The sequence below is a fragment of the Periophthalmus magnuspinnatus genome, chromosome 20 (genome assembly GCF_009829125.3).
Source record: "Periophthalmus magnuspinnatus isolate fPerMag1 chromosome 20, fPerMag1.2.pri, whole genome shotgun sequence".
In the NCBI taxonomy this organism is placed as follows: domain Eukaryota; kingdom Metazoa; phylum Chordata; class Actinopteri; order Gobiiformes; family Gobiidae; genus Periophthalmus; species Periophthalmus magnuspinnatus.
Window position 1 is genome coordinate 10,205,981 of NC_047145.1, and position 21,222 is coordinate 10,227,202.

General features: G+C 38.6%; 1 protein-coding gene across 1 annotated transcript in view; it reads right to left on the reverse strand.

Annotated features, from left to right (window-relative positions):
* The window catches only part of LOC117388682 (partitioning defective 3 homolog), a 513,479-nt gene that overhangs the window by 446,266 nt on the left and 45,991 nt on the right, over nucleotides 1-21,222 (reverse strand). The window contains exon 2 of the mRNA XM_033986268.2: nucleotides 17,968-18,069. Within this exon, the coding sequence (XP_033842159.2) occupies nucleotides 17,968-18,069 (102 nt within the window). The remainder of the gene's footprint in view (nucleotides 1-17,967; nucleotides 18,070-21,222) is intronic.

Genomic DNA, 21,222 nt, shown 5'->3' on the forward strand with positions numbered 1-21,222 from the left:
TTGGTTCCTCCTATGGATAGTCGTATGTCACACCAAACTCACCAATGAAGAAAATAAAATTGGAGAATGAGGTAAGTACAGAGAAGTGGGCGTATACCAGTGGTTGATCAATTTGGTCAATGAGGAAACTACTATAAAATGGTTAAAAGCCTTGAAAAGCCGTTTTTGCATAATGGGTCCGCTTAAGGCTCCATCTTGTCTAGTCGTCATGGTGATTGTGTTGGTTTTCGCGTGGCATTTTGTGTATGTTTGTTTTTGTTTACTCTGGTGAAAACAGTGAAAGGTCAGTCCCCTTGCAGGCCCCTACAGCAGGAATAAAACAGTGTGAACTCTGTATCTGACACATACAGGGGAAACTATTGCATTTAACAGCACTCTTAGTTGAGTAAAAGTTTGGGCTCCTCTTTTCGTCTACAATCAACAAAAGCTTTATGTTGACAATATGAAATTATTTGAACATTTGTGTTTCTTGCACCGTTCCTTCAGTTTTTCATTTTTGGGGGGTACTATGAAAATACCAGATTTGATATATTATTTAGCTCATGTTTGTCCTTTGAGTTACATCAGCTTATGTGAAGTATATCAATCAGTAGCTATGTCCAAACAGTTACTCTTCATTTACTTTTACATGAGCATTTTTTTCAAAGTACACTTTTACTTAATTTCTTGTAGTACTTAGGATACGTAAACTATATTATTTTGAAGTAACAGTACTCTTACTTGTATACATTTAAATTGCAACAGGAAAAAGGGCCTGTATCTGATTTTTCCCATGTATTTGAGCAAAATTTGTCTTGCCCCAGTAAAGATATTTTGCAGCTGCTCTTGAGGTCAAAATAAGTCTGCTGTATACTGCCTGCTTCCAATTATAAAGCATTTTATTGTGCAATAATTGAGAAGTGCGTGTTTGGCATGCTAGTTGTTGTTAGCGTTACTGTCATGACGCAAAACTCTACACTGTGTCTCTGAAAGTTGTTAAAATCGCTTATAAACTCATCATGGTGAATAACTAGGATGGTCGGAATACATAAGGTGAGTGAAGAATAACTTTGGACCACTTAAAATGCAAACCACTTATTCTGTTTTCACTTTTGAGGCTGTAGAAATCAGGTATAGCGACTTAATAATAATATTGAAACACTTTTTAAAACATATATGGTTACACCGACTAATTTAGTACAATTACAGTCGTAGTATTCTGACCAGATGTTCAAACATCACTGATTTAGAGTAGCGTTTTACCTAGTATACGTGCAGGAAGTGGCCTTTTGCTTAACCTCTCTTTGTTTTATGGTCAACTCACGTCTAAGAAAATGAATCTTTACCCACTTAACTTTTGCTACGTGAGAGGAGGAGGAGGAAGACCCAGGGGCCTGCTTTTATTCCAAGCCAAATATAACACAAAATTCATGAAGCGTGCATTTCTAAGTCCTCCCCAAGGCCTGCTAAAGGAAATATTATGGACTCAGCCTACAGAGCAGATTTAGGGACTTTTTTGGACTCTGGGAAAGACCTACTCTCTCTCTTTGTCCCACTCATATTGGACACTAAGTGCTCTTAGGATAAGTAGTGAAAATGTGCGATTCGTACATTAGGTTTCGGCTATTTATGGAGTTCATTTCAGCTGTGCAGTGTGGTTGGGTGAACCTTTTGGGGCGAGTCTGCACAGGAAGACTAGATTCGGATACTTGATGCAGAGAAATTGGTTTTAATTAGGGTCGTCTCGATACTAAAATTTCAATATCTTTTTAGTTTCTGAAGGCTATGTTCAGTATGTATCATTTCTGGCTTGTCCTTCGTAGTGTGAATCTCTAATCAGAAAGTTAAATTTGAACTTTCTTAACGAGACAACTTATATTGCCTCTCAAAGGAAATTTGGTTAAAGAGATCAATTGGTTATTACGTCTGTCAATCATGCCTTTATGAATTGGGGACAAAGAGCTCCAGACCTACATGTGTTTGTAAAGTTTCGTCTCACATCTGTCAGTCTACTCCAATGCAGCTGTGGCCACATAAGAATGAAAAATAACAAAAATGCTTGGAAAGGCTTGTGAAGTCCAATACAACATAACACAGACATCATTATCATTATTATTATTATAAAAGCATGACCTTTTAGGCTAAAAAGACATTTGTGACATGGATTTAGTCATTTATATTGGTCACCATCAGAAATTTAACATAGCGTATCATATCTGTGTTAGTTTTTATAGGTCCATGTTGGTTGTTGGTTGAATTTTGACAATAGTGCACATCTCCACCACACTGTTCTTGTCTATTTAAATCTATTCTGTTTACGTGAAGTGAGTACATCAGATTGTGTTGTATATCTCAATGTCCAATACACTGTCTAATCTCAGCTTTTCACGTCGTATGTGTTTACTCTTTCACTGCTTGCCTTTGTGTCAAGACTTATCGTTTCATAGGGCTGGACTACACATCTGTAATAGTTTTAGGTTAAAGATCTGTAGTTATAAGCACCCACACGAACAGAACTAATTGTCTCCTATTAGTCTTAAGCTCCTCATTTCCTCATTCACAGGAGGGGTGTGTGTGCGCTGTATTTTATTATGTCACTATTTGTTGATACAAACACTAAATACTTGCTAACGTACCAGATTCACAGCACAAGCAATAACTGCAACACATTTTTTGCGCTTCTACAACTAGTTAAATCAGGGGTCTCAAACGCAAATTAGCTGCAGGCCGCAAGAGGTAGAGTCTGGGTGAGGCTGGGCCGTATCAGGTATTCCACAAAAAAAGCTTTGTTAAAATGTTCTCAAACATCATCGCTGTTTTCAACATACATGAGGAAATATGCCAATTCTTGTGGATTTTATGGATATACATGGTTATTTGTTGAATCTTTTGTGACAAGAGGAAAAACAGCTGACCACAGCACGAGTGACACGTAACATTAAACTGTCATATTGTCCTGCGGGCCACAAAATATTGTGTCGCGGGCCACAAATGGCCCCTGGGCCGTGAGTTTGAGGCTCCTGAGTTAAATCTAAAAGGAATATACAGGGTGATATATCAATATTCCACTTGAAGGCAGCATTAAAGCTATCATCTGTAATTAGACTAGCCAACCTACCCCGTTGTACTCTCACATGTCACCACTAGATGCTATCTACGTTACTGCTGTCTGATAGTTTGGCCTGAAAGAAGAAGAACAGAGAGCACAGGTGAGTCTGAACAAAGGCTGAGTGAGTGGGGACGGAAAAACAGGATCACATCTGCCATCAACTGCTTAAAAATATCAAAAACACTTGCAGATGGTAGCTTTAAAAGACTGCATGTTTGATTAGCTGTATTCTTATAGGTGCCAGACCAAACACACTATACCCATGTGTCCCATTCCCCTGTAACACAAGTCAGACTATGTTACCGTGCCAACACTGATGCCAGGCTGTACAGTTGGCGCAGACCGGCTGTACATTTTTACAATTTGAAAATAAAACGCAAGGAAAAATTGATAATCAAAAGAGAATAATAAAACTAAATGTAATAAACTGGCTGAAAATCCTACAAAATAGAAAAATGTCAAATTGGCATTATATTTTCGTCACAACACACAAATGACCACGTTGACCTGTTTGGCATCATTCACATGTATTAGCTCATTATATCCCTCCACTGACTGGCTAGTACTCTCATTAATCAGCAGTGCGATTAAATGCACGGGTAGAATTTGCATCTATTAGACCGGACCGGGCTGAACTGTGATTATAGGTTAGGCGCATCCATGAGGAGGGGGGTAAAGGGGGGGTAAAGGGGGGTGGGGGCAGGACCGTTGGGTTTTTATTGTGGAATAATGGAGGACGTACGAACGGTTGACTCCACGGTGGGTTATTTGAATATTGACTGAATTTTACTGGAACTATTGTGCAAAGTCAGGAAAGGTGGTTTAATGAGAATATAAATGGTAAGAAAATTAGCCAAAAATCTATATACAGTAGTCAAATTTTGGTATTTTAAACTGCTTTTGTCAACTTATCTGTGGCAACGCTGTAGGATTAGCCGATTTTTACTAACGGACTCGCACCAGATTGATACGTGTAGCTCTCTGAATTGAGTTGAACACAATAATCTGGAAAGGCTCTCACTGAAACTGATCGGAGCCAAAGATCTGAGCGCTCAAATAAATACTTCAACTTGATTGGTTGAAGTGTCACAACAGTGGAACAGGCAGAGAAATCAAACTTTAGTTAAATCCAGTTGAGAGAAAAGCCCAGCCACAGATGCGTAAAGACCAGAGCTGAGTTTTGCCATCACGGTAATGCTGATAAAAATTTGCATGCTAGCACACACTTCCTGATTAACGGGCAACAAACAAAAAAAATGCTTTATAATTGGATGTAGACGGCACGCAGCAGACTTATTTTGATGTCATGAGCTGCTTAAACAACACAGGTGAAAACAAATTTGCACAAATACATAAGAACTCGGGAAAAGCGCCTTAAATAAAAAGTTGCTGAATTCAACTTTTAAACAAACAATACATGAAAAACAAAATTGTCAAACCTTAAATGACAAGCCCACACATCTACAGGTATTGACACTGTACGGAAATGTAATAAACCAAGACAAACCTACAGAGCATTTAGCCGTTACCTTTTGACAATTGTGACAGTTTTAATTTAATCTAGCAAACTTGTATTTTTATCCTTTTAATACAAACTTTATATGAGAGGTTACTGAAGTACAGTTATCGACCATCATCCAATAACAGTAATGGCAACCTGATTCCCACAGCGTCCCTGAGACCCCACATGAAAAACACTGAAAAACAGAATTAGTTCATTTTAAACAGTTTGCAATGGAACATCCTAATTATTCACCACAATGAGTTTATAAGTTTTTCACAACTCTCAGAAACCAGTGTGGAATTTCACTGCATGCAACAACTAGAATGGTAACACAAACTTCCTGATTATCGAACAATAAACGCTTTATAATTAGATGTAGACAGCACAGAGTGGACATATTTTGACCTCAAGAGCTGCTTATACAAGAAAACTGTTTTGGGGCAAGACATTTTGCTCAAATCCATGGGAAAAAAAGGATTGAAAAATATTGCAGTATGTGATATGGCTTATATGTACTGCAATATCAGTGTTGGGATATTTTAACAATTTTTGACACAATAATTTCAGTTATATAAGAACAAAAGATCACTTAATTTACTAGTCAAATTCTGTCAAATTGGTACAAAAATCAAGGATAAATCGGGGACTAATCTTGGACATCTTGGAAAATATTTTATAAAATCAACTTTTTTATGTTTTCTTTAAAAAAAAACATGTACATTTTCATCAGCTGGAGAGTATTTGTTTTATTGCAATATATTTAATTTGATACCAATATTGTGACTTAAATACTTCAGTTCTGGTTTAGTCCATGTGCAAATTTGGTCTTGTTAGTCCTGTTTGAAACCAAGATCCACATTTCAATACTAAGAAAGACTCGATACTCAATACCGATTCTATTACCACAATGATGATAAACACTATTTAGACAGTAGAATATACTTTTCAACATTAAATCGTAGTAATAATAATCCCTCAGTCGTCCAGGTAGGTCCATAGATTTATACTGGTCTATGTGCTTTTATACTTGTCCTGATACAACTCAAGATCATTCTAAATCTATTCAGGAAAGGTTCATTTCTGTCCTGTGAATGTGATTTTAGTATCGATACCAGCTCAAATGAGTATCTAGTTCCCAGATACCAGTTTTAGCATTGAGTAATATCTGATTTTCGATACTTTTGACAACCATACAGTGACCACCATAAAATAAAAAGATAAAATCCATCTTTTAAATTCAATAGACTTGCTCGTGTATTTTCTTCATAACCTGTTGTTCCCCTGATGCTGCGGTCAGTCCAACCATGAGTCCACAGTGCCCCCTACTGCTGCTCTAGTGCTATAACTAGTACTCTTTATCTACAGACAATGGGGCTTTAGACTGGCCCATAAAATGACTTAAAGTAAAAAAAAGAATCACAAAAAGACTACAGTTACTACAAAATGACATTACCCAAGCAGAAATACAAAGAAGTGGTTAAATAGAAGTAAAGAGTGGGGAAACTATGTAATCAAGTAAGAGTATTTGTATGAGTGTCCGAGTTATAATTTGGTGCAACTGTGAAATATATTACTCAAGTAGCAGTAAAAGTATGGCGTCTGAAAAAGTCACTCATGTAAATAACTGTACTGATGCAGTTTTATTCGCTCTTTAATTATTTCATGCAGATTTCAAATGAAGTAGTGCTGGCCATACATATTGTACTTTTTACTTCCAGAATGAACCAGAATGAACCGTCCCCAATCGCACCATGAGCCAGGCTAAAACACGGCCGTCCAATCAGATTTGTTTATTTCAGTGACATTTGAAACAAAGCAGCTCATTGTTTATCTGAGGTGAAATAATTTGATTTTGTTCTAAATAATGGGTGACCAGAGTTTAATGCTTTGCTCTTTGATTCTGTGATATTGTTTCTTCTCATAAGCACCATATTTGTTTTGACCATGAGTTTCAGATTGGCTCAGACCTTCGTGTGTGTTCTGTATCCTGGGGTTGTTCACGGGTTGTTGCAGAGTATGATGTTTTAAGGCTCTGTTATGTCACAATATAATTATCTGCTCAACGTCCCCTCAGTTAAGATCAAACACAGAAATCCTGTAAGGCAGGTGTGTCCATCAGCTTGTTACTACTACTTATACTACTGCTGCTACTACTACTACTACTTCTTGAGGACTAAACTGGGCTCAAATCAGGACAAGTGTGAGCCCTCTTGTTTGGGTTCACAGCTTTGCTCCAGCTGTCAGTTAAAGCTGGAGCACAGGGGAATCCCAGAGAGGCAGGTGTGTCCTTAAACCACACCACATTTTGATGGAGCAGAGCATGGATGAGTGGAGTAGTACAATCTCATCTGATACACACACACAAACTACTGTAAGTGCACGCCAGGAGACACAAGCCAGACTGCTGCGGGGGACGAGACAAAACAAGACAAAACAGTTCATTTGAGAATCCATAAGATAAGTGATTAGTAGTATTAGTAAGTATTGCAGTTACGATTAGATTTGCGATATAAGTAAAGTCGAATTCTGAGTACACACTGTAAAGAACTCCAGGAACACTAAGATTTGAGAAAAGACTTAAAGCTACAGTATGTAACTTATATAAAAATAGGCTAAAATAACAACTTTTCTTTTTTTCCCCTTCATTTTGGTTGTGTTTATTGCACTGAAAAACATAAAAAATGTGCATCCTTACTCCAAAAACCTGACTTTAACTTGGCTTGGAAGTGGGCCGTCTTCTGCTCGTTTGCATGGAAATGGAGTTCTTTTGGTTACAGTGTTCCACAGTATTGCATAGAAAATGTCCTAAAGTGTGGTTTTAACTTTCGATTTCAAAAGAATCTTGCTGGTGACGTGCCACCTCCAAAAAGTTACACACTGCAACTTAAAATATAGAAATAATATTAGAATCCCATGAATTTCAGAACAGGTACAACACAATTTCTCTATAAAAAGATGACATTCTATTATCTAAACTGCCTTTGTGTCCGATTTCGGTTCTATTGCGGTACATTTTGCAGCCCTAGTTAATCATTTTCCTTCAGCTCATCTTAAAACCAACCAAGTGATTCCCAGTGGTTATAATCCATACTATACCAAAGATCCCAGTACAAATCTGTGTAAAATCAACAGCTAACACAAAAGCCAGTCAGGGAGAGAGTGAATATTTGGTGACAGTGGCTCAGCTTGTACATGAGAGCAGAGCGGCACAGCCCAGAGCCCAGAGCCAGGCTTCACACAGGATTCATCTGAGTCTGCCTCAATATGGCTGACAAAAGCTCTCCAAACCGGGCTCTCCCTCGCGTCCCTGGCACCGCCTCTGGGCCTCCTCCCGCCAGCAGTCAACTCCAGCTCTGAGCCGGGCCAAGACGCTGCTTAGCTCATGGTAATGCTGCTCTCCACCACCATCGCGAAATGTCACATAGAATTAGCCTGGAAAACAGACAGGTTTAATATTGCTTTGGAAATGATGGGATTGAGATTTTATTTTTACAGTTAGTTACTTCTACTACTGTTACTGCTACTGCTGCTGTCATGCTGTCACTATTATTATACCACTGCTGCCACGATACTGCTACTACTACCGTACTACTGTTACTGTTATGTTTAGATCATGATACTTTGTGTTATTTAACTGTATATATATATAACAAATAGGCAAACTGGTAAACAGGTAAGTCCCATGCTATTTAACTTTTCTGATGGAGGGTACATCACCTGCTTGTCCTACATGTAGATGTTATTGCTCTGCCTGAAATGTTCCACAGTATTATTAACTCAACTTCTATCTCAATGGAAACAATCAGGTATCAGTATGTAACTTTTTAGGCACAAATTTGACTAAAACAAAAGCTTTTAAATAATTAGAGTTGTGTTCATTGCACTGAAAAACATGCATCCTTATGAAAGTGGGTGCATCTCCACAAACCTGACTCATATTTTCTTTGGTTATAATCTTCAACATTATCTTATGCTATAAAACTTCTGTAGGTGCATGGAGAATGTTCCAAAGTATGGTTTTAACTTACTAATGGAATCATGCAGCTGACGTGTCACCTCCAGAGAGTTACATAGCTTTAAATACACTACACTGACACTCTCACTTTTTGCCCCCGTTTAACACATGGAAATAAGCTGATAGTGGGATTGTAAATTTGATACTTTGTGACCTAACACTGAAGCTTTTCCATCTGCATGGCTCAGCTAATTACCTTTCTTAAAAAGGCTGCGTACCATACATCAGCCCAGTGCACTGCTTCATATTCAGAACCATTTGTTAGGCCAGTCTGAAGTCTATTGGAGAGGGGCGCCCTTGCAGTGACTTTGGCTGTTGGGGTAATTATACAGAGCAGAGGAGTGGTGAAGTGTGGCGAGCAGGTCTGTACACTCTGGAGGAGCTGAGGAGGGATACTTGTCATGCAGAGGAGTCTTACACAGAGCAGGCCTACAGGCACAGATGATTCTGCTTATGGACAGCTATAAAAGAGGGTTTAAAGGTGGTATAATGGGGGGTTCTGTCATTTGGTTTTAAAGGACTGCAGCCTGCTTTTTTTTCACATGATAGATTTCATGATGGACTCATGTAAACAAACAACTTCACCATCATGTCAAATGTTTTTGTAATTAAGAATAAATCAGCATTACAATTGTTCAGATATATAGAAAAAAACACATCAGACACAGAAGTGCAGTGCTTTGTGTCTCTTTCTAGGTGCACCTTGGGGTGTCATGGTGGGGGGCAGAGGGTCTCCCCTGTTAGGCCTGTCTCACAAGCGCCTCCGGAGCTCCAGTCTACACCACAGCACATGAAGGGTTTGGCACAGTCTCAGGCCGAGCACCAAAGCAGGCCTGACAGCTGTCACCCAGCCCCAACATCCTGTGTCTGGCACATCCATGTGCACGCTCATGTACGTTCATGTACGCTCATGTGTACACACACACACACACACACACAAGCAGAGCCTCCTGACATGCCTGTCTCATGTCCACTGCTGAGTGTCCTTGCCCTGGTCCTTTGGTTCTTGGGCGTGTGCATGTGCTGGGGGTCCGGTGGAGTTGGCGTGTGCACAGTGTCAGGAGTAATTAAGCCCATCAGAGGGGGCTGCTGTGGGCTGTCAGAACACACACACACAGGCACAAACAAACACACACACAAACACAGACCTGACCTGTCCTCCACTCTGCAGGAGGTCTGTGCTTGGCCCAGACTGTCTCAGAGGCTCAGGACTTTACACGTGTACTACATGTACACACCAGCAGTACACACAAGTGCACATGCTGCTTGCAAGTGTAACTGTACACGCATGTACACACGGCTGCATCAGACATGTTTCATCAAAATGTCAACCTTCCTCCACTAAAAACATCCTGTTTTTCTACACAGGCACAGGTCATGTTTTTATAATGTCACTAGAGGTTGGCATCATTAGGACCAGTTCAGTATGTCCCAAGGCAGCAGTGGCTATACATGTTTTCACTATAAATACACAATATAAATCCAAGTCCGTGACCCGGCCCCGGATAAGCGGAAGAAAATGGATGGATGGATGGAAATCCAAGTCATTATTATGTTGGTTGAAATTTACAGTTTGGTTTTAAAAATTTTTTAGTTTGTTTTAGATTTTCAAATAAAAATTCACAAATCTCAAAGCACTTTCATATTGTCATGCATGCATTTACTGGAGAGGTCCCTTTTCATTTGAATGTGCACTATGCAACTTATGTGGTGGTTTGTCTGTAATGTTACACAGTATCATCAAACTCATCTATCGCCATGGAGACAAGGCAGCAATGTTACATGTTACAAGTTCCAGGCCAGATCTGTGAAGAGGACTAATTAATTACTTTCCACCCCTGGTTTTGGTCCATACTATGGAAGAGTATAACTGAAGGATATATACATTTCTATTTCCCATATGAAAAAACATGATTTTACATTTAAAAGTTACACTGTGGAGCTTTAAGTTTGCAGCATAAGCAAAACAATAAAATGTACTTTCTCCCTGACACCCACCCTGTCTCCTTCGGGTGCTGTGGGGGTCAGCTGCTTGGGGACCTGCTTTAGCTCTGCCTAATTTCACTCACGGCTTGATCCCGCCCCGACGCAGCGGCACAGGTGCTTATGTGGGACCCCGACCACCGTTACTATGACAACGTGCACTGCTCAGGGGCCCGGAAAGTGCCGTTCGAGCGCGGGGAGTAAACAGCTTTCTGACTGCGAGCCTCTTTTCTGGTGTTAAAGCACGCCGCTGACTAAAATCTCTATTCTAGTAACCAGCGGGGGGCAGTGTGCACTAAAAAGGGGTTATTCAATTGGAAAGGACAGGAGATGATGCTGGGATAAAAGCGCCTCAGTGTGGTGTAATAGTGTAACAGCGGCAAAGCTTTGGTTCACACATCACAATAAAATATTTGTTATTTAGTTTGGATTAGTGCTCTCAAACAAAACCAAAAAAAAAATCGGATTATTTCACGGTTAATCACATGATGTGCTGATTTTAATGTTGTAATTTAAACTTTCTAATCTGATTAATTTTTGTAATTAATTTATCTAATTAAATTTTGTCATTAATTGATTTAATTACAAAAATTAACTTGTGTGACCACATGTTCCAGGTTAATGTACATGACCAAACATCAGGTTTAGTGGGGTTAAAGGTCCTTCATTGCCGCTTGCAGGTGTAACTGTCTTATTGTGACACGTACAAGCTGTGAAGAGTCGGCCTGGTGTCTTCCAGTGTTCTGTAGCAGTTTGGTGAAATATTTGGCACATTTTTCTTGATTTAGTGCTCACACATGACCTTTACTTTCTTCAGTGTTCAACTCCAGATCTGTGAGGTGTGTTTGATGTGATTTGGGCAGAGCCGTACTGCATTTTTTGATCCAAGCTCCTAAACAGCCACAGACCAGGACTTGAGGACTGATTGATTTTATGTGTACATTTAACCACATGTAATCAGCACTGTTAACATAATATTGCTGAAGAAAAGTACAGGCGTATTATGCTTTTTTTTTCTAGGCTAGTACCTTGTAAACTTGTAAACATATAAACTGTTCCATTGACTCCCTGTTCAGAACTAGGGATGCACCAATCCAGCTTTTTTAGTTTCAATACAGATTTTGATACTATATCTATAAGCATCTGCCAGTACCTGATATCAACCAATATCAAAGCAGAGACTGAAAACAGCATTTATTTCCTTTAAACTAAAATAAGAAAACTGCTCCTAATGTGTCAAGTAGCTGTTATTTATCTCTTAAGTAACAACTGAGCATCTTAGTGTAATAAAAGTTCAAATATTATGAGTCTATTTGATGCTGCGCTGATTGCAGATACCAGTATTGGATTGGTGCATCCCGATTTAGAAGTGTAGAACTGAGAATCTCTCTCTTCATAGTTTTATTTCATTGACATATTTTAGTAGTTGGGCCATGTGACATTTTTATCTAATGTATATCTATTTTATTTGTCTATTAAAAAAAAAAAAAAAAGTACACAGCAGTGGGCAGGGATAGGGGGTAGGTGAAAACAGTAATTTTCTGAACCCTCATGACTCAAATGCAAGACAGGATTACTCCAATATGCATGAAACAAAATAAAACTGAGGAAACACTAGTGAAACATGGTTAAAAGCAATATGTCTAAAAAACATTTATAGAAACTTCTTGTAAAAACAAACAATTGAATATGGTGCTTCACTTTGTACTTTACTGTAACAAATATTTAAATTGATTTTAATCAACTGGTATTACATCTGTTGTTTTAGAGCTGAGCATGAAGCATGTATTGGCACCCATTGAGTAACTGTTTAACTTGGTGACGTAAGGGCAGCCTTTAGCGGTTTGGAGTTCAGTTAGCAAAATCAAAAACACAAAGGCAGGAAAACATGGTCCACATTTTCACTTTTTTGTTTTTTGTTTCAATAATTACAAAGTGCAGGGGCCAAAAAGTACAATGTGCAGTATAGAGGTCAGACAGCAGTTTCTTCTCCAGGAGCAGAAACCAGAGTGATGGACTGAGGCACCTTATATCTGGTCTGACTGACAGGATAAAACTATGTAAGCTACAACAGGGGTGGCAAAATTAACATTAGCTTTAAAAAATTAATTTTTATTTAAACAAGAAGCTATTTAAAACCCAACTATATACATAAAACCCCTGAAGCCAGGCACCAAGACAAAACTTTAAAACCATAAATCAATAACACACCTATCCCACGACCCCTGTACATTTTCTTGTCTTGGTCCGGCCCGGAACTTTACAAAGGGGAAGTCATTGCAGGGGGACTTTTTTGGGACCTGGATACAACAACAGGAGGTAACCATGGATCTGCAATAACAACTCCGTAAGACATTCCCTCAATGTCTCAGAGCGAAATCGACCAATGGCCGCTCCATAGGTACTGCAGCTCCTAGGAGCTTGGGCCCAGAAACAACTCTCCCATAGAGCACAATGCATTTTTTGGGGAATTCAAACTGCCCGTGTTCGGCTAATGCCCTCTCACAGCTTTCACAAAGGTTGGATTTTGTAGGGATTCTAATATTTTCCACAATATGAACTCCTAAAAGTTGCCATTTAAAAGTTAGCTTTATAATAGTTAGCCTAGCCCCCCTCTGAGCCTGTAGCTCCGTAATAGCAGCTATCATTGTGATCAGTCAGAACTAGTCACTTGGTGCACGTTTCTGAGGTGGGAGGTGACGGCTCATATTGAGGAGCAGAAAATAATTTTTGGGCCTATGCACCAACGAGCACAAGCCATTGAAAACAATACAATGCCACCTCGGGTTCACCTTCCAGATTTTATGATATTTCCATGGAGGTACAAACATGCAAACACCATTCATTAAAAGACTATAATATACACACGCATCAATGCTTAAAAAACATTCTCAAACAGATATTGCACAACTCAATTTATTATAATTGCATAATTATGTCTCCTTTCCCTCCAGGGACCAGCAGCGACCAATTAAAGTGCTACTGTGCCTCAGGATCTAAGAGCAGTAAAAGGAAAGATGATAACTTAATAATCTTAAAACGCAGTATGTGCAATGTCCTTTTTTAGGTACAAATATGTTTACAAGTGCTGTGTGCTATCAAAAATGCTATATGTAATTTAAAGTGTCTTAAGTGAAGGATAAAGGTGCTGCATGGTTGTGGTCATAATCCCGACTCTTACGACCTCCTCCTGATTGTTTTGATGAAATGTTGTTCCTTTGGCTATACTCTTCCTCTGTATACCATAAAACATACCTATCGTTGCAGAGAATGCTCCAAAGTATGGTTTTAACTTTCTATATCCATCGTATTTCAATCGTGCAAGTGACGTGCCACCTCCAGAAATGAATTATACTGTACATATTACATTGGTGCAGAGTTCCTGGTAGTTACCCTTTTTACAAACTAATCTAAACATGCACATAATGAACAAATCATTCACATAAGTATCATAAAAGGCACAGTTAAGTCTAGTATCACCTCACACACACATCAGCTTCCTGCATGTCAATACAATCTCCACTAGATGGCAGCAGTGGACCTTGAACAGATCCAAAGAACTGCACAAACTGACACAAATCTACATCTCCCTCCAAAAAAAACCCACATTAGATTAAATACAACAAAAATACAATGCTGTAGATTACCTATACAATTGTCAATTATAAGAACAGCATTCAACATATAACTGCCATACTGCCAAACAAGTTGAAACCTGCAGCCGTCCTAATACTTTACAAGGCTATTGGGTGCACAGTTGTTGCATTCCGGTTTTGTTTACATCTGCAAATAACACAGTACTCATAATTTAGCATTTGCTGACAAACATTCCCGAATTCCGGCTTAAATATTTATGACATTTCCTAAATATGTGGAAAACTGTCTAAGCTGCAGTCTTATCAGGATTACAAGAGCAGAGAGGAACTGGTTAGACTGGTTGTACTACAGGGATAGACAAGTAAACACCTCCACACATGGGATAGTGCCAGGCAGGAGTAACTGAGTAGTAGAAATGTACACAATGACTCACTACTGTCGATGTAACGCAAGACCAGAAGTGGGTAGTTTCTCTTTTACATTTACTCATAACTAGTAAGTTTTTACTTTTTTTTTGTTTTCTGACAATGTATTTTGACAGTGTAACGCTACTCTGTGCCCATTGAGATGTTATTGGTTTGGTTGATATGTTACACTATATGGCATTAAACTTATCTCCATGGAAACAAGCAGAAGATGCCACTATATTAAAGGTTAGATTTGGAAAAATGCTTGTATAGTGAGATTAAGAACCAACGCTTGTCAAGATAAAATCAAATTGAATACATAATTGCAGATTTGATGCCATATGTGGAACATTCCAGGCAAAGCTATAACGTCTCCATTGAAGCTGGTGACAGACCTCAACCAGAAAAGTTACATACAGTAATTTTAAATGTCAAAATAGGTCAAATACATAAAACTTACTAATGTATGTGGGAGAATATATGAAGTAGCCATTGACTCAACTGGCAACGTCTGTGGTTGTCTAAAAACATGCTGGACAATGAAATAATTTATGTTCAAAATGTAAATAGACCTAGTAAAACTTGCAGAAATGTCCCTAACGGTCACTCTTGTTTTAATTAATGCTCTACTTGTCTACTCTGAGCATGTCTAAATTATTTGAGCTAATCACAATCAGCGTTTCGGGCATCAGGTGTAGAGCAGCTGCACCTGTATCCCAGCTGATAGGTAACCACGGCAACCATCATCAGACAGACAGTAAGTGAACGTATATGAAGCAGTACAACACTGTCAACTGCGTACCTAAACTATACAGAAACATTAAAAAGAAGGGCATCGGACTTAAAAAACCCACCCTGACTACTGCTACTACTGGCCTACTACTTCTGAAATTCCTACCATTGCTAAGGTAGACCAATAAAACTTTACGAGCAGCTGTAACAACAACGCTAGTAATGCTGTACATTCAAAAACGAAATATGTATCCTAAATAAATATGTCAATTCCATGTAATTGGTAATTAAATGGCATTCAATTCAGTCAAAGCTCTTCAAGTTTCGCTCTCTGTCTTTGTTTTTCATCTGTCTGTTTCTATCTCTCTCCCTTGTTTTCTTCCCATCTGTAGATCCAGGCTATGGGCGTATGCCTCCATGACCTGATCTTGACACGGGTTTTTATGCAATAACTGTCACTTAACTGTTACTTTGATAATACTCAGGGCAAATAGAATACAAATAACATACAATAGCGTACAGTGTATAGATGTCATTCTTATCAGTGGCAAAAATACATAAGAAAAACATGTATTCAGTCTTTCCTTAATGTAGTAACTGTTGAAGTGGTTGCAGTAGTCGTAGAAGTTGTAGTTGTACATTATAGTAGTAGTTGTAGTATATTCAAAAGAAATATTGCCTATAGTGTATATATGTTATTAACAAAGCACCATGACCCAAGTGACCCAGACAGTCTCATGAGGAAGTGCAGGGGGATTGTGGGTAATTAGTGTCTCAGGTGGGCGGGGCTTCTCTCAGTCAGGATTGTGCCAAACTTGTCATATTTCATAATAAACTCCTTTCAGTTGGTAATAATTAAAATCTGTGTTTTGCTGCAAGGGTTTTGAAAGCAATTATGCACATTACACACCACATTGAGGCTGATTCAGATCTAAACCTGGACTAAACCAGCACTAAACTAGGACTAAACCAGGACTAAACCAGGACTAAACCAGGACTAAACCAGGTCTAGAACAGGACCAAGCCAAGTCTACATCAAGACTAAATTGTGCTCAAACCAGGACCAAACCAGAACCAAACCAGAACAAGTGTGGTTAGCTCTAGCTCAAATTGGGGTCCCCAAAGCTTCAAAATGTGGATTCCCAAAAAAGGTTTAAAATAGACCTGGCAAATGGCTTCTACAAAGTACTTTTTTCAGCATTTTATTTCTTTACTAACCATAAAATACCAATTTTCCTTACATAACAGTATTGGGGTAGTAGAAAGGGCTGGGTATTGCCAAGTACCTCATAGTACTGATACACATAAGAAACATAGCCCTAAAATGCTCTTCAAAGTTTATTCAATGTATGTTTTTATTTTGTAAAGTGACAAAATGCATTTGAATGTCATGTCCATAATGCTCCTCTTATCAGAATCGAGAAGGTCAGACATGGAACACACTACTAGATGAACTGTTCTATAATTGTGTGCATTGTGAGCGCGTTGTGTGTATTGTGAGTGTGCTGTGTGTAAAGGGAGTGTGCTGTGTGTATAATGTGCGGTGTGTATAATGTGCTGTGTGTATAATAATAATAAATAATAAAGGGGCGACAGTAGCTCAGTTGGTAGAGTGTTTGTCCACTGATCTGAAGGTTGGCGGTTCAAATCCCGCTCTCGATATAAACATCATTGGTTGAGATCCACTGATCGGTGGTGTGATTGTAACTCACACAGATGAATGCTGTTGTTGTGTCCTTGGGCAAGGGTGAATGGGTGCTTGTTGTTTGAGTGCCTTCAAAGGTGGAAAAGCGCTATAGAAAAATGTGACCATTTACCATATAGTGTGCTGTGTTCTGTTTGACATAAACCTGCCAAGGGACTGAAGATTAAGTTAGCCATATTTACTTTTTTAAATATTCATTAATATATGCTCTTAACAACATTTTTGTTTTCAGATCAGCAGCTCTACCTTTATAGTAGTGGTCAGCAGGTAAGTCAATGTAAAAGTTTACAATTTATAATGAAAGACAGCCCTAGTGGAAGCTCCTCGGCCTCTGTAGACCATCTCCATCTGCACATATCTGACTCCAAGAACATCTAAACTGTCCTAATGTACTCACTTTACCTCAAAGATCTCAAATCTAGCCAGCACTGTCACACCATCTTCATTCACTCTGATCACATGCATCACCACAGCAGACACTATATGTGGTCACGGACTTGATTCACGGACAAAATAGCAAAATAACACCATGATCATGTAGAGGGTTAGTACAAACGTGAGCCTCGTCACAAAATGACGAGTCTCACTACAGCAGTTACAGATCGAGAGGTGACAGCTTTTCAGTGTAAAGTGAATTGGAGCCAGCAGCGCGCTCATGATCACTTCTTATTTGGAACGAGTGGCTAGCGCATTAGCTATGGCCATTTTTATATACAACTGAAGCTAGCAGTTAGCACAGAGTTCTATCTGTCAATCAAACCTCTTGCTAACACATGCTGGAGCCGATTTCAGTGACAGAATTCACTTGATTGGTCTATTATTATTCTTAATAATACTTACAGTATTTACTTTTATACAAACAATTCAAAACCAGAATGACAAGCCTAGTGGGTTAGCTTAGCCCTGCGATATACATTAGTCTATAGTATAACTCACGCGGTCCTTGTCGTCCACTACGTCAGACAGCAGGTCGTCCTGGTCCAGGATGCCCCCGTCTCCATGCTCCAGACGGTGAACCTGCACCCAGTAACTGGGCTCCTGCAAACACACAGACACAAGGCGTTAGGGTTTGTTTTTTCTGTTTATTCTTAAAGGTACACTATGAAACTTTTCTAGCAGAGGGTCTGCCAGTTGTTATTGCTTTAACTGGAATATCTGTGGAGAGGCAAGCCTACTCACGGTCAGCATTTTATATGTATTTATTTCAGCTAAATGGCTGTAAGTGAAAAAATGCAAAATAGATCAATTTAATGCCATACTCTGGAACATTCCAGGCTAAACAGTAACATGTCCATGACGACAAGCATGTGACAGACACTCCTAAAAAAGTTATAGTGAATCTTCAAGGCACATATACTTTATATAGCTTCTGGAGTGTCATGGGTGTCACATTAGACCCAGTTTTACACCAGATTCCCTCCATGATGCATCTAGTCTCATTCTGAGAAAGTGTCATACCCCTAAACAAATATTAACACTCCAATGAACTGGTAAACAAATAAAAAAAATAGAAAACATGTGTATATATATATATATATATATATATATATATATATATATATATATATATATATTGTTTTGATAAACTAATTATTTTAACCTTTTTTTTTACATTTGCACATTTATTTGACACACATTCCATGTTTAAAGATAAAAAATGCCAGGCATCAAAATGACAAATCAAATCCCGTATTAGCTGCGTAACGAGATGTCTTTATTTGTACTATATGAAGAAGAGATTTGTAGATTTATGTAACACAAACATGACAGATTAGCATTGGCATTAGCTTTAGCATTGGCAGAGCGGTGGAATTAGCGGCTTGATCATGTCCAAACACAGGGATGACCCGAGCCTCAAATCGGATGGGACTTATGCTAATTCTGTGGCCAAACATGCAACTGAAATACAGCGATGTAGAAATATGGAGGAGCTGCTTGCCCTATGAAAACAACCAAAGTCTTGCTCAAAAGCACAACATAATTCATCGCAGGGATTTGACTGTCAAGCTTTACATGCTTTATGTCTTATATTTAGTTTGTACCTAACCAAAATAAGAAGGAAAATCAAGTAAACTGTATTAAAAAAAAAAACAGAACAATTGACACAATAACGCCATACACAGTGAACCGAACTGCTGACCTTCTGGTTGATGGACAAACTCTGTAACCACTGCGCTACTTCCGCCTTATTGGAGACTTGTAGACACATGAGATTAGGTTCCTCATAAAAATCAATACCCAGATACTAATACTCAAAACACTCAAAGCAGTATTGAAACAAGATACAGAAAAAGACAAATAGTTTTAGTATTTCCTGGTATAAAGCTCAACACTGACCGCCCACCCCCTGGTCCCCATTTTTCTAATCAGCTATGTTGAATTTAATGACCACAAAAAAGACCTAGGATTTTATTTACAATCTGTTTCTGATACTTTATAAACTGTTATTAAAGCATTTTGCTGAATCTTGCATTATAAATGTACGTTTTGGACTAAAACAAACCGTGTTATGCATATTAGTTACCACATAGATGGTTTGCCTCCACCATGCCTTTGAACTCTTATTAGAAGTTTCAAAAGTCTATGGTTATAAAACCCACCATACCCTAATCTATAATAATCCTACCATAAATGAATAAAGAAGTACTGTTTTATTCCCTACTGTTAAAAAATATCAGAGCAAATTTGGATTTTAGTTATGTTATGTTGTGCCATTTAAGAGTAAAGTGGTCCAACACCTCAAATGTGTAATGTAGGATGCTAGCAGTAGCTGTGTGACACATGTGCATTAACATGTACAGTTTTGTTTTAAGATAAATGAAATGATTGCGTGCGATCACCTTTTAATTTAATTATCAATCACACTTGTTAGTTTAAAGATATTTTATTTGGTTATATTTGGTTATATTTAGTTCAATACATTCATCCACTTACCTGAATCTCCACACGGTCCAGACAAAGAGGGGGCGTGCCCTATGGCGGCCATGTTTATAGGTGTGGGCGTGGCCGTGGACTGGACCATGTGGAGGGGAGAACTGGTTTAAGTTTTTTTGTTTCTTGTGTGTCAATGGCTTATGTATTTTGTTTCAATGTTTTAAGTGTTTGTGGTTTATTTTTTTAAACACTATATAGTTAAGGGACTTGGGCCCTGAGAGATGGTTCAATATGAGATATGGCTAAAGCTATACCTACACCTACCTACCGGGGGGAGGTGCTGCCTGTGCAGGGGGGTATATAAGCAGTGCCAGTTAGACCATCAGGGAGACATCAGTGTGGCCAGGGTACATGCGGATTTTCGCCTTAGTTTCTTAAATTCTGTTGCTTTGTTAAGTTGCGCACAATTAATTTTTTGTAACTATGTATTTTTTGTCCACGGTGATTGACATAAATTTAGATTAGAATTGAAATTTTTCAGAGTCTGCCTCTTACTTGACCACATCAGGCCTGCTTCCCCACATTTTGTCAAAAAGTATGCTAAAATACTGCAATATCACAGTACTTAAAGGGATAGTACCAGATTTTTTCCTATGAATTTGAATGAGCAGCTAAGAGATCAAAATAACCTTCATACTGCCTGCATCTAGGAAGAATTTTACTGTTCAATAATCACAAAGTGTGTATTAGCATTCTAGCTGCAGTTACCTTTACCATCATGGCAAAACTCCCCACTGGTGTCTGAGAGTTGGAAAAAGTGCTTATAAATTCATCACTGTGAATAATTAGGATGCTCTGAACACATCAGGTCACTGAGGAAAACTTTGGACCACTGCAAACTGTTTAAAATGAATTACTTCTGTTTTTCATGTTTTTCAGACAGTAAAAATCAGGTTCAGCGCCTTTACAGCCGTATTGCATATTGCCATTTTGTTCTAATATCTTGCAGTCCTATTTTATTGTAATAATCATTTTTCAATATCATTATTATCGTTGTGGTATTGAAAGTGGTCAAGTGAGTATCAAGCCTTTCCCTTGGTAGTGGAACGGAGTCTGATTTTTTTTAGTCTTATGACAACAACAGAATTTTTCATATGTTAAAATCCACGTATAACAGTATCCAAAACTCTGTCATATTGATAAGTCATCTTGCTCCTCTCCTCCCTCCGGGCGCTGTGGTCAGATGCCTGCATGCTCTGCTTTGGTTCTCAGTGTGGTTGGCCACTCTGAAGGGTCCACATGAGGGGGAGAGGCTGT